The sequence below is a fragment of the Aethina tumida genome, chromosome 2 (assembly GCF_024364675.1).
Source record: "Aethina tumida isolate Nest 87 chromosome 2, icAetTumi1.1, whole genome shotgun sequence".
Taxonomy (NCBI): Eukaryota; Metazoa; Arthropoda; class Insecta; order Coleoptera; family Nitidulidae; genus Aethina; species Aethina tumida.
Genome location: NC_065436.1, coordinates 34243643 through 34256527, shown reverse-complemented (window position 1 = coordinate 34256527; position 12885 = coordinate 34243643). Strand labels below are relative to the sequence as shown.

At 37.2% G+C, this 12885-nt stretch overlaps 4 protein-coding genes and 1 long non-coding RNA gene across 6 annotated transcripts in view; 3 read left to right on the top strand and 2 right to left on the bottom strand.

Moving 5' to 3' along the window:
• The first annotated feature begins 226 nt into the window (after nt 1-226).
• On the top strand, nt 227-2050 carry LOC109602454 (uncharacterized). 2 transcript variants are annotated; one of them, XM_020018816.2, is made up of 4 exons: nt 227-510; nt 563-708; nt 1139-1339; nt 1390-2050. In XM_020018816.2, exons 1-4 carry the CDS (start codon nt 315-317, stop codon nt 1756-1758), a joined length of 912 nt encoding a protein of 303 aa, XP_019874375.1. In that variant the 5' UTR covers nt 227-314; the 3' UTR covers nt 1759-2050. The 2 variants fall into 2 exon arrangements, with proteins under 2 accessions (XP_019874375.1, XP_019874376.1); XM_020018817.2 differs by having other exon boundaries at nt 228-510; nt 1393-2050.
• Nucleotides 2051-2079: 29 nt separating this feature from the next.
• LOC109602455 (pyrimidodiazepine synthase) lies at nt 2080-3098 on the top strand. The gene is made up of 4 exons (XM_020018818.2): nt 2080-2179; nt 2236-2403; nt 2451-2755; nt 2813-3098. Exons 1-4 carry the CDS (start codon nt 2155-2157, stop codon nt 3041-3043), a joined length of 729 nt encoding a protein of 242 aa, XP_019874377.2. The 5' UTR covers nt 2080-2154; the 3' UTR covers nt 3044-3098.
• A 72-nt stretch (nt 3099-3170) lies between these two features.
• On the bottom strand, nt 3171-3573 carry LOC126264693 (uncharacterized). The gene is made up of 2 exons (XR_007547362.1): nt 3335-3573; nt 3171-3271 (listed from the first exon to the last, which is right to left on the bottom strand). It is a non-coding gene; the product is annotated as an uncharacterized LOC126264693 (long non-coding RNA).
• Nucleotides 3571-10550, top strand: LOC109602458 (ubiquitin carboxyl-terminal hydrolase 47). Its single transcript, XM_020018821.2, has 11 exons — nt 3571-3792; nt 4081-4147; nt 4910-5107; nt 5301-5990; nt 6047-6294; nt 6358-6566; nt 6620-6795; nt 6850-7369; nt 7423-7809; nt 8275-9559; nt 9620-10550. The coding sequence occupies exons 3-11, from the start codon at nt 4913-4915 to the stop codon at nt 9789-9791; spliced, it is 3882 nt and encodes a 1293-aa protein (XP_019874380.2). The 5' UTR covers nt 3571-3792; nt 4081-4147; nt 4910-4912; the 3' UTR covers nt 9792-10550.
• A 715-nt stretch (nt 10551-11265) lies between these two features.
• Nucleotides 11266-12885, bottom strand: part of LOC109602453 (uncharacterized) — a 32919-nt gene continuing 31299 nt past the window's right edge. The window contains exons 3-4 of the mRNA XM_020018815.2: nt 12214-12339; nt 11266-12157 (exon numbers count right to left, since the gene is read on the bottom strand). Of these exons, the coding sequence (XP_019874374.1) occupies nt 11619-12157; nt 12214-12339 (665 nt within the window). The 3' untranslated portion in view covers nt 11266-11618. The remainder of the gene's footprint in view (nt 12158-12213; nt 12340-12885) is intronic.

Here is a 12885-nt window from a genome sequence, read left to right as displayed (position 1 = left end):
CTGTTTAATACATCCGTTATTTTTCAAATAAGTGTATATTTTATCATTAAACTAGAAAATAAAGCATGAATTTTGTTGTTTATATTTGTTTCTGATTAAAGTAATCAAAAAATTATTGTTAATAATTGAAATACTTTAAATTTAAAATACAAATAATCATTTGTTAGATGTTGAATTGATGGTGACTTCCGTCATTTTCTAGTGATCCGCTGACAATTTTAGTAAAACGAAAATCCCGATACGACGCCAAGACGCCATAACAGGTATTTAGTAATATTTTTAATTTCTGGTAATATTTGGTGTTGGCGCGTGAAATGGAAAACGAAGTAGTGGAACATACTATCGACGACGAGTCCCAAGATTCGGAGATCAACGTGATCCCCGTTCAACTAGTTGAACCCTACGAGAGTGTAATTCTTTCATCGCCTACGAATAGTTCAAATATTTCTAGGGGAAAATACTACAAACAAACTTATCGCCCGGCATGGGAGGAAATGCCAGATTTTAAAGGTAAACATCAACATTCGCAACGCGAATTGTGATTGACCTTTTGCTTTTTTAGGGTGGCTAAGAGGTGTCGAGGGCGAACCGACCAGGGCATATTGTATTTACTGTCAGAAAACGTTGCATGCTCATCGTTTAAGTCTGTTGAAGCACACTTGCACTTTGAGGCATCAAAAAGCAGCTCAGCTATTCAACGTTCGAAAAGTAGGTTTTAGTCATCCATTAATTAACTAATTGTTGGCTTGAATCTAGACAAAAAAAATGTTATAGAAATGTTTGGTTAATTATTGTAGGTTATATAATTAGTTTGTTTACTTCTTTAAAACTTACCACATATGACATGAGGTAGCATTAATGAATCATTCATTCAAAACATAAATAACATTACCCTCAATTTTTAAAATTATTTTTAGCAATTAGAGGAATATTTGTTTTAAACTTAAAATTAATGCTATAAAATTGTTCAATAATTGTAACAAAAGAACTTTTTTTACTTTAATTAATCTCGTTGAAATAATAGAAAAAATAATATAGTTCGCTAAATAATAAATAACTTCTCAAAATATATTAAAATAGTCGCATGTATAAGGATTTCTAAAGTAAAATATATTATAAATAACTATCCTAATTCCAGAATAAGGATAATTCCAATATGGAACAAGAAATCCATCAAGTCCTTCTTCAGGACACCAAGGACATGATAACTCAAGAAGACATTGAAGGTGAAGGTGAGACAATCGTGGAATACGCTGAGACAACAATGGAGGACGCTGACCAAGAGAATGAGGAAATTGAGGATGAGGAAGATGGTGAAGAGAGCGTGCAATTCCGAAAGGTGATAAAACCGTTCATCTGTAACTTATTGCAAAATAATAGCTTTTGTAGCAGTTTCAGACAAATCAACTCTCTATATCAAAGCCGCCGATTTCAACGCACGTAATCGACACAACAAGGGGATCCCCTGTTTCTGGACTTCAGGTCAGTTTGTACAAACTGATTGATGGTAGATGGACGTACATAAACGAAGGCGTGACGAACACGTCCGGTCGATTTTCACAATTTTTGGATCGGTCGGATTTCACACCCGGAAGATACAAGTTGCATTATGATGTGGACAGATACTTTGAATCCAGGAGGCAAGAGACCCTCTATCCATTTATTGAAGTTGTTTTCGATAGTGCTTTGTATTCTGATCACTACCACATCCCAATGTTATTGAGTCCTTTTGGGTATTCTACTTATAAAGGTTCTTAGATAGCAATTAGTTATGATTTTTTCAAGAGAAATGGTTATTATGAAACTCAATTTGAGTACAGTACTCTTGAATTATTGCAGTAGCAAATTCAATGCTAACATTAGTATATTTATAAATTAAGGACATGTAGGATATGAAATTACTAGAATTTTATATCCTCTATGAGTTATTGACGTTTAAAATTAAATATTTGTTACATTGCTGAATGATTTCATATAATTTAATTGCTGTTTTTTAATTTTATTGTAATTAAGGGTTTCCATTGTATTGTTAATAAATCATTTTCAACTAGGTCTATGTTTCATTATCATATTATTTCAGTTTTTTTTGGATGTCATTTTGACGTTCGTCATTTGTAATCTGTAAGTTCGTCACCTATAAATTTTTAATAAATTATGTCACTGTGGCATTTAACTAAAGGCAAGTTGGAGTGCGCTACTTTTATTTCGTCTAAAGGATATAAAATTTAATTACAGACTCTGACAAACCCACCAAAACACATCAATATAGTCTTTATGGCATGCACGTTTGTCCTTACACGCACCGAGTGAAACTTATCTTGAACGCAAAGAAAATCCCCTATGACATGGTCAATATAGATTTGCACAATAAACCAGCCTGGTTCAAAGATATCAATCCCGAAGGTATACGGGAAATTGGACGTCAAAGTTTATTAACACGTTAATTTCAGGAAGAGTCCCCGCATTGGATACAGGTAACGAAATACTGATTGAAAGTTTACAGATCGCGAATTTTTTGGATAGAACACATCCAAATCCGCCGTTGTATTCGCAAAATCCGGAGGTTGCACGACAAGAAAAAGATTTAATATTGAGGGTCGAATTGTTGATTCACCTGTGGAACAGATGCGTCTTTCAAATGGAGGAACTGAACGTGAACCAGTGGATAACGAAATTCGTGCCGCATTTAATCGCACTTGAAAAAGAACTGATTAAAAGGGGCACCAAGTATTTCGGCGGTGCCAAACCGGGAATGGTAAAATCTTCATTAATTATAAAAATATTTAAAGGTGACCCACTGAATTCTTTGCAGATTGATTACGTGTTGTGGCCGTGGGCAGAAAGATCGGAATGTGTGAATATGTCGCTAAAAACGACAATGCCGATAAACGTGTTCAACTTTCCGAAACTGTGGCATTGGAAATTGGACATGTTGGACGATGAAGCTGTTAAGGAAGCATTTGTCGGGCCGGAGAAATACTGGAAAATCGCTGAAGCTAAACTTACTGGAGCCATACCAGATTATGATAACACATTAATATGATTTACAATTAAAATATACAGATTTACAAGTGACGAAATAAAATTATAATTAAAATAACGGATCAATTTCTTCCACCGAGCTTAAAATATATAAATCTACAGTTTTTGTTAAATCAAATGTTAATAACTATATATAAATTTTTAATAATTAATAAGGTGATATGAAATGATACCTTTAATTGCTGCTTTAGTCATTCAAATAATATATTCTGGTCTAATGTGGCGCCACCTAAAACAAATACGCTGATTTACTAGTTTCTAATTGCAAATGCCTGTTAATACAAGCCTATACCTTAATAATTTAAAACATAATTTACAGAGTGCGGTGGCTGATATCAGCTTCAGTTTTAAAAAAGCATAGGTTACCCAAAAACAACAACACAAAATAGTAAGTGATAATTACAATTTAATCTTAGGCAGTATTGTATGAGGTTAAATTGTGCTGATGTTAGCAACCATAAAAAACAAGCATTTTTTAAGTTTGCTAATAGTTTTTTTTTTATTACGCTGTATGTCTGTGATTGACTGGTTTTTAATAAATAATACACTTGAAAACACAGATATATATTTGCTTAAGTTTGAATAAATCCAACATATCCAATATCGAATGCACAAATTTGAATCTTAAATAAAACGTTGAGAGTATACGTGGGCGCGGGAAAGTGCTGCCGTTGCAAATCAGACGGCGCTCAAGAAAATCATGGCAGAAAATGGCGTTCAGTGACTTTTAGCACATGTCATTTTTCTCCGGTAAGCAAATATTATTAAATAATCGCCATTTGTTTCATAATAAAACGGTAGTCGGTGTGTTTGTTTGTGATAATATAAAAGCCACAGATACGCCCTTTTTATACGTCAGTTTTTGTGTTACGTGACGTAAACATTTTATAATGCAATATTCCTAATGTCATTTCTAAATGTGCTATTTAAACAATATACGGCCGTTAATAAGACTGCCGGTTTCTAAAATAGGACGACATGCCGTTCCTGGTGTATTTTTGGATGCGGAAATTGATGATTGACATTAATATTTTTTAGGACCATCCATAGTTTTTTGGCTTACTCTGAGTATCATTCAGGAAACATTTGTTTATTAACTGATTCCGTAAGTATAGACATATTGTGATATTATAAATGTATCTATATGGTTGTATTTGTGTGCACATGTCTTTCTAAAATTATCTCTTGGATTCGGGCCAACATTTTCATTTAAATGTCCTAACAATATTTGTACACATATACCTATTCACTTCTCATTCTTAGATTCAGATTACATGTTGTTATTAGCACTGAATGTTGTTTTGCAATCTAGATGTCATAACAATAAAAATATTGCTGATAATATAAATACCAAACAAATTGATTTTATATGTAATCTATATGTGTATATCTAAACACACAGTTGTTGTTGATTTAGTGAAAGGAAACAATTGTTATTTTTAGTTATTAATTTAAAAGTTTTCAATAGGTAATATTAATCTAGTATTGTTATCTAAACATGGACAATTTATTGTCAAAATCTTATGTATAAAAATAACTTCAAAAATGTCAGTTTTTATTTTTGATAAATGTCATCAATTACTGAGTTTTACTTTACCATGTTTTTAATATTTTTTAAGACATGTTTCCATTATCCAGAATAATCAAATATATATTTAAATTCATAACATGTTTAACCAGATTCATCCTCTTCTTGTGTGAGGTATGACATTTTGTTATTGTTCTACATTGCACCATTTATTCTTAACTTATGAATATTTAAATTAATTTCTCTAACCTTCACTCCTTGAATAACAATGGATCCATGTAAAAATGACAAAAATAGTACATAACACATTGTTAAACCATCACATTGTTTTGTTTACAGAAAATGGTTTGCTTCCAAGACGAGTCTTCTGTGGAGTGCACAGTATGTGACACTATTATGGATGGAGGCAAAAAAAATACCACTATTACAATTAATCCTGATACACAAGTCTCAACTTTATTTAACAACATTGCTTCTGAATATGAGTACAACGCGGAGGATATAGAGCTTGTAATACAAAACAGAGAGAGAAACTCAGTAAGTTGTTTATTTTATATCTAATTTCTATACATTTCTTAAAATTGATCTTGATTTTACTTTAAATTGATAAGCTTTTATTTTAATTTAATGTAGGTAACAGTAGAAATTGAGAAATTTGTCAGTTTTAATAACTCAGTTTATAATCTGTATTATTATTCGATATTTAACTGGTATTATTGCATTTGTTTAGATTATACTTAATAACTTCAAAGACAAGACAATAAAGGAGGTTGGCGTGAAGTGCCTGTCTACGGAGAACAACGAGATTTACATAAACAGCCTGAAAAACAAAAGCATGTACTACGACTGTCCGAACGAGGACGAGTTGCATTTGGGCGCGTCCGCGAGCCCGACGACCGGCGACATGCCGACCAGTTCGTGCGAACCGCCGCCCGTCCTCATTAACGACTTCTACGGTCAATCGTCGAAGAGCAACCATCTGCGTCCTGTCGTCGTCGACACACCCAATTACGTCGGCCTAGTTAACCAAGCTATGACCTGCTATCTGAACAGTCTACTGCAGGCCCTCTACATGACCCCGGAGTTCCGTAACGCGCTCTACAACTGGGAGTTCGACGGCCAAAAAGAGGAACGCTCCATTCCATACCAGCTGCAGAAGTTGTTCCTGAATCTGCAGACATCTTCGAAGTCGGCCGTCGAGACCACCGATCTGACCACCAGTTTTGGGTGGCAGGGTAGCGACGCTTGGCACCAGCATGACATCCAGGAATTGTGTCGCGTTATGTTTGACGCCCTGGAGCACAAGTTCAAAGATACCAAGCAGGCGGATCTCATCAACAACCTGTATGAGGGCAAAATGTTGGATTATGTTAAGTGTTTGGAGTGCGGCACCGAGAGCTCACGCGAGGACACCTTCCAGGTTATACACAATTTTTATTTTTATTTGTTCAGGTGTTGAAACGTTTTAATTTGCAGGATATACCGTTGCCGGTGAGACCGTTTGGAAGCACGGTGGCTTATAACAGTGTGGAGGAGGCGTTGAGAGCTTTCGTCCAGCCGGAAACGTTGGACGGCAACAACCAATATCATTGCGAAAAGTGCAACAAGAAGTGCGACGCGCACAAAGGTCTCAAGTTCACTCAGTTCCCATATTTACTCACCTTGCATCTCAAGCGTTTCGATTTCGACTACAACACAATGCATAGGATCAAATTGAACGACAAGTACGAAATGTCACCGATTATTTCCTTAACAAAACTTTTACAAATTGTTTTTGTGGGTTTCAGGGTTGTTTTTCCGGAAATCCTCAATCTGAATTCTTTTATACCAGCATCAAAGCACGAACACGAGACAATAGAGGACAGAGAGGCGGTTGTTAAGTGCGACGACTGTAGCACAACGGATTCGGGATCAGCAGACGACGAAAGTTGTCAAGGTACGGATGTCTCATCTACCGTCAACGGTCCCGACGACAACTGCGCCGACAGCGATGAAGGTATGTCTTCAAAACCTTCATCACTGACTTATTTTAACGTATTTTATCTCCAGGTATTGATGTTAGCTCTGGCACCAACGTAGACACAGAAGCCAAAGGACCGTACGTATACGAACTGTTCAGCATCATGATCCATTCTGGAAGCGCGTCTGGCGGTCACTATTATGCCTACATCAAAGATTTCGACAAGAACAGATGGCTGTGTTTCAATGACCAAAGCGTCAGTGCGGTAAGTCTCCATTTCTTTTCGTAACACACAAATCTAACACTCTCATTTGAACAGATAACTGAAGAAGACATAAGAAAAACGTATGGAGGCGGGCCGCCTAGGGGCTACTACTCGGGCGCTTACAGTTCCAGTACGAATGCTTACATGCTGATGTATCGGCAAATAGACAAGGCACGCAATTGTCGGGCCATGGATGTCGATTCGTTCCCGCCCCACATCAAGAAACTGTTGGAGCACATGCGCCAGAAGGAAGAGGAGGATCGCATCTCCCGCGAGAAGGAGAACGACATGGTAAAATTCAACGTTTTCTGTTTCCATCCGGAGACGCACAATATGGACGAGTTGAAGATCAGCATGTACACTGATTCAACGTTGGCCGAGCTGGCCTATCACGCACGTTATAGATTTAAACTCGGCGATCTCGTTGCCAACGATGATTGCAGAATTGTCATTTATAACAAAAAGAATGATAGCATCCAGTGCAGCTTTGACTCGGACGATTTACGGTTATGTGATATTAGCACCAAGATTAACATGATGTTCACGGACTGGATGTTAGAAATAAAAAAACCAGGTGCGTTTAAATCAGCTTGCGTCAGTGCAAATCGCTTACTATTTTTGTTACAGGCGAGAAATTCGAAAAGTTCAAAAACGGAGGTATGAATATGAAAGTGTATCCCGTTAATTTGGATACAGAAGAGGTAGATGAGCCCACGTTCATTCGTGTTGATGTGGATGACACGGTGGCTGACGTAAAGCGCAAACTTTCTTTTCTCCTAAATGTCGACGCTGAGTACATAAAGGTCGCGATGCACCATCAAAACGAGGACCCAATATTCTTAGATAACAACGAGACCACCGTTCAGTTTGATATCAAAAACGACTACAAACTGTTTGTTACCTTTGCTCACGAGGACGAAGACAAGGCTGTGTTGCACGCCAAAATGCACAGGGTTATCGAAAAGTTCGGTTGTTTGGTTAGTTTGAATGTTGTTCTTCCTGAAACGGATGTCGGTAAGTTTCTTTATTTTTTATATAATAAAATATTAATATTTAAACATTTTAATCTGATAAAAGGAATAAAAAACTCTTTAAACGTCAAGATTTTATAAGAGTGGTAAATCTGGACTGTATATTGCCTCTAAAATAGATTATAACCAAAGAAAAAATTCTTTGTGTATTACTCAGTTTTAACTAGAAAATTTTAAATAAAATTTGTTTATTAGTTTTCAATAAATAAATAAATTGTGTTCAGTGGCTAGCAAAGCCAAATGGGAAGTTTTATATGTCTCCCCTTCCTAGAGCTTTCTTCCACTTTCTTCAACTTTGTGAAACTATTTTTATCATGTCTAATATTAAATAAATCCTGAAAAGCATGTTAAAAATGTAGTATGTATAAAATTTAAATATTATACTATTAAAAAAATTCAAAAGTTTCGAAACAAGTTAATTAATATTCCAATGTATTTTCTCTCGAAGGCACCTTGGAGTCATTGTCCATACCATCATTAGACTTGAATCAAAACCTGGACAAACTGGAGCTCACGAACAGCGAGAGGGGCACAAGTTCGCCGGGTTTGCGCATCTCACCGCAACCGAGCGGCGGTATGTGCGACGGTTTCGGCGACCAAAGCAACAGCGAGGACAGCAGCCTGAGCGATAGCGATCGCACTCTGGTAGGCGACGCGCCAGGTGAGTGCATCGGCATGTTGTCTAGCAGTTCGAATTCGCCGGCCGACCAGCACATGGCCTCCCCGTCCGATCCGGCCGAAGACACGTACAACTACGAGGTGTTCGGCAATCCGGCCGAGGACAACAATCATTCGGAGGAGATGAATTGGGACGACGAGGAGACACAGGATGCCCACAAGTTCGACTCGCAAGAGTTGCTGAAGCCGCAGAACTACTATTTCAAAGTAACAAGCGTCATACATCAGAACGATGCCAGCGCGAAGGATTCGACGGTGCGGTGCGTACGAGTGTTGGCCGATCGTCGCATGACTATGGAGCGGCTCAAGAAACACTTGGAGGTGTTCGTACGCGTGCCCGTCGAATACTTTAAGTTGTACAAGATGTACGGCAGCAACGAGGATGAGTGGTCCTCCCTGACCGATTCGTTGCGCTTGTTGAAGGAAGGAGAGCGTATCGTTGTCAAATTGGGTCGTGTGCTCCGCAAGGATGAGTACAACACCAAGATTTACCATTTGAAACTCGACAACGAGCCTAACAACTTCCTGTTCGACCATATCATTGCCAAAGGACAGGTCGTAAGCGCCGTCAAGAAGGAAATCCTAATTCAAATGAAAAAGCAACACATGCTGGACGTGCCGTATAATAAATGCAGGTTGCGAGACAAGAGCTGGAAAAAGCCAAGGAAGGTGTATTTGGACCATCAGAAGTTCGGCGACGACATAATCTTGACGAGTAACATGGAAATCTATCTACAGGACCTGCCCGACGTGGAGACCGTCACGTCCGACACACAGGCGGTCGTTTTCATAAGACGGTGGTACCCGTCCACTCTAACACTCGGCAACCTCACCGAGATTAATTTGGAGACGTCGCACGTCAACGAGCTAAGGAAACGTCTGTCGGAGGTGTCCGACATTCCGCTCGAGCATGTAGACTTCGCTCACGTCAAATCAGCCTTCCCTTGTGATATGCACATACTAGAAATAACCGACGAACTCAACTGGAATCCAAACGTGACACATTGGACTCAGTGGCCTCTCAACGCCGACGACGGTAGCGTGTTCTTTTACAGGTCCGTAATTTTTTAACATAATCATATGTGTATGTATAACTAATAATGATTTCCACACAGAGACAACAGGGAGACCTTGAAGGAACTCACGCCGGAGGAAAGGAAGGAGATCAACCACCGGGAGAATTCGCGATTGGGCAGGCACAGTACGAAGTCGCCGGGCAGAGAAAGAGCACTGAAAATTTATTTAGATACATCTCCCTGCAAATTGGAGGATAACTGTATAGACTGACATGCCAGTAAACCGTTCACTTCATTGTTTTATTGTATATTAAGTTAACCATTGAGCCTGCAGGACTTCATCAATTTGCATGTTTTGCGCGAAAGTATAAATTTTGAAACTGGATTTTGTATATATGTAACATCAACTAATGTTTCACTTTTGAAATTTATGGTTTCTATTTAGCTTTTGTAAGAATCAATAAAGTGATGACTGCAGGACTATTATTAGTAATTGGGGTATGTAAATAGTAGAATGAGACCTGTCTATATGGATGTTTATAAAGTGGCCTATAACACCATGTGCAATTTAGTACTCCAATTTTTTGTCTATATTTATTGCATTGTTTGTATGTACTTTTTGTTTAATGTTGGTACAAATAAGTTAGATTTTGTTTCATTTTTAATATTACTTCCTTTGGTAATATTATAACTATTTATTACTTTTAATATATTTTTGTCAATGAATTATACGAAGTGTTTGTTTTTGCGTTTTTTATTATAAGTACCTACATTTAGATTTGTTTGATTCGAATTGTTCACAGTGTTCTTTATTTCTATCTCAATGCCTTTGTACGTATTAAAAAATACCCTTTATTCATTGTTATCTACTACAGGACATTCAATAACTATCCTACAAATCATTTAATAAATAAACTCAATGGCCTATATACGGCATATTTATTAATTTCTGAATTTGTCAACGCTTTTCATATACAGCTACTTTGTATAGATATTTATTTGTGACTGATCAATAAAGCAGTTTATCTATTTTGTTATTTTTATTTGTGTTTCTTCCATAACTTATAGCAGGTGCTTATTTTACACGGTTTTTGATATTATGTTCAAAATATGTGCATATTGATATCCTATGGACAAATATATTGTTTGTAAGTTTTGTCTCAAACTGTGGTTTTCTTGAAGATCTACTTTATTCGCTAGTTCGTGCTATCCTCTTATTAAATGCAAAATTTGCAAATCATATATTTCAAATCTCTGTCCGTCTTTCATCACATGGGAATATTTGTTCATAACACTGGATAATTTATGTAGTTTATTCAATATGGAGAACGAAAAAAGGTTCAACTTAATCGTATAAAAACCCAATGGTTTTTGAGTTACTAATATTTTTCCAAAAATTTTTACACGTTGATGGACTAACTAATGTTTGTAATGTCACCAAGGTCCATCCTACATGGAGCCATTATTAGTACTTCAAAATTTTATACAGGTTCGTTATTTACGTTTAATTTTCTGCTACTGAAACCTCAATAACTTTACATTAAAGTGTCTGATTAAAATCTTTTAGACTTCGCTTCTTTTGGAAAATTTAAAAACATGATAAACTCCTAATTATTAATTATTAAGACTTGTCTGTTTATTTTGGTCCATACTATTACCTTTTTAGTTGTTTTAGCGCAATGAATTGGGAACAAAAGAAAAATTATGGTTATTCATATTATATGTATGAATAAATAAACACACTATAAATATGAAGTCTTTATTACAGCATTTAATGCATCTTATAAATAATTTTCGATAAAAATCTAGTGTTTAAAAATATATCACACTAATCATCTAAGCTCACAAATTGCATTTATGAGACAATGACATTTTCGTAATAGGAATAAACATTTCCTCTCGGTCTGTACAACAAATCCTTATGTTAAAACAAGATTCGATGATTGTACCGCATCAACTAAAATACAAATTTACACGCAATTTTGTACATCACAACTAAATCCACATAAAATTTCGTCATAAATAAACAATTATGTACACAATTTACAATTCATACTAAAAGAAATAAAAACCATTCCGTGCCTCCACAATCATCGCATCAAACATAATCGGAGGGAACAGTGACGTTTTCGCTGATCGCCGCCAACCTGGCGTTGTTGGGCCGCCTCGATTCGCCGGCGCACGTCTCCCAGGGCGGCATCGCGACCAGCCCGACCACCTCGTACGCCCTGTCCGGCACCGTCGTGACGGACAGATCCGAGTAGTAGGCGCTGCTGGGTGCGCTCGACGCCGCCGCCTCCGGGTCTGTGTACGCGGAATTCTGATACGCCGGACTGTTCTCGCCGTCCTCGCCCGACGAACTGTCGCGGTCCAGCTCGGCGTACAAGGCCTCGCCGACGGTGTTGTACGTATCCTCCATGTGGGTGTAGTGGTTCTCGACCGGCGACGACGGCGGATTGTCCAGTTGGGAGGGCGTGGGGGCCGAGCGGCGGGACAGCCACGACCACACTCCCGTCGCGTTAGGGTTGTTCGGGAACGTCGATTGTGTTATCGTGCTTATGGTCTTATCGTCCGGTGTGTTGATCGGGGGACGCACGCTCGGATGTCGTTGCATTGGCATGCTACCCCTTTCTGTTTCTGAAAAAATGTCTAACATTACAATTTGTTGCGCTTTAAAATCATTTCATACCCACCATTTGCTTCGGAGTTTTTCAATCGTTTACAATGCAGGACTATTATCATTACAATTGCTCCTATTACTGCTGATACTAACGAGACTATTACTAAGGTCAAAACCCATCCTAGTTCCCCTGTTGACTCTGCAAAAGAAAAACGACCATTAGAAACCTATAAATAAATAGCTTTTCAACGCTTTCGACGCTACAAATAAATATAAAGTTGATTCAAATTACTGATTAATAAATACCACGTTTTCTTTTATAATTAAAATACATTAATTTATGGTATGATCAAATCCCCTATCGTATTTCTCGTTCTGATGCTGCAATTAAGATTGTAGAAACGATCAAATGACACTGCAACAAATTCAACATACGTGCACAATTAAAAGTCGGTATTAAATATCTAAGATAGGCATAATAAAAATGTTTCTTTTAAATCGTAATCAAGTGGAATTATTCTAATAAATTGGATACACATATATGGCAACCAACAGACAAATATTTCCATGTCTTTTTATGATGTGAAATATATCCAATTAACTGGAAATATTATCCCGTCCCAACATAACGATTTCGTTTCATTTTGACTTACAAAAATGGCAATTAAATACACTTGTAAAAAGCAAATATTAAAAATATAAAATTATGAGTAAGTGGTCCTTGAGGCTGGTATGTATTTCAAAC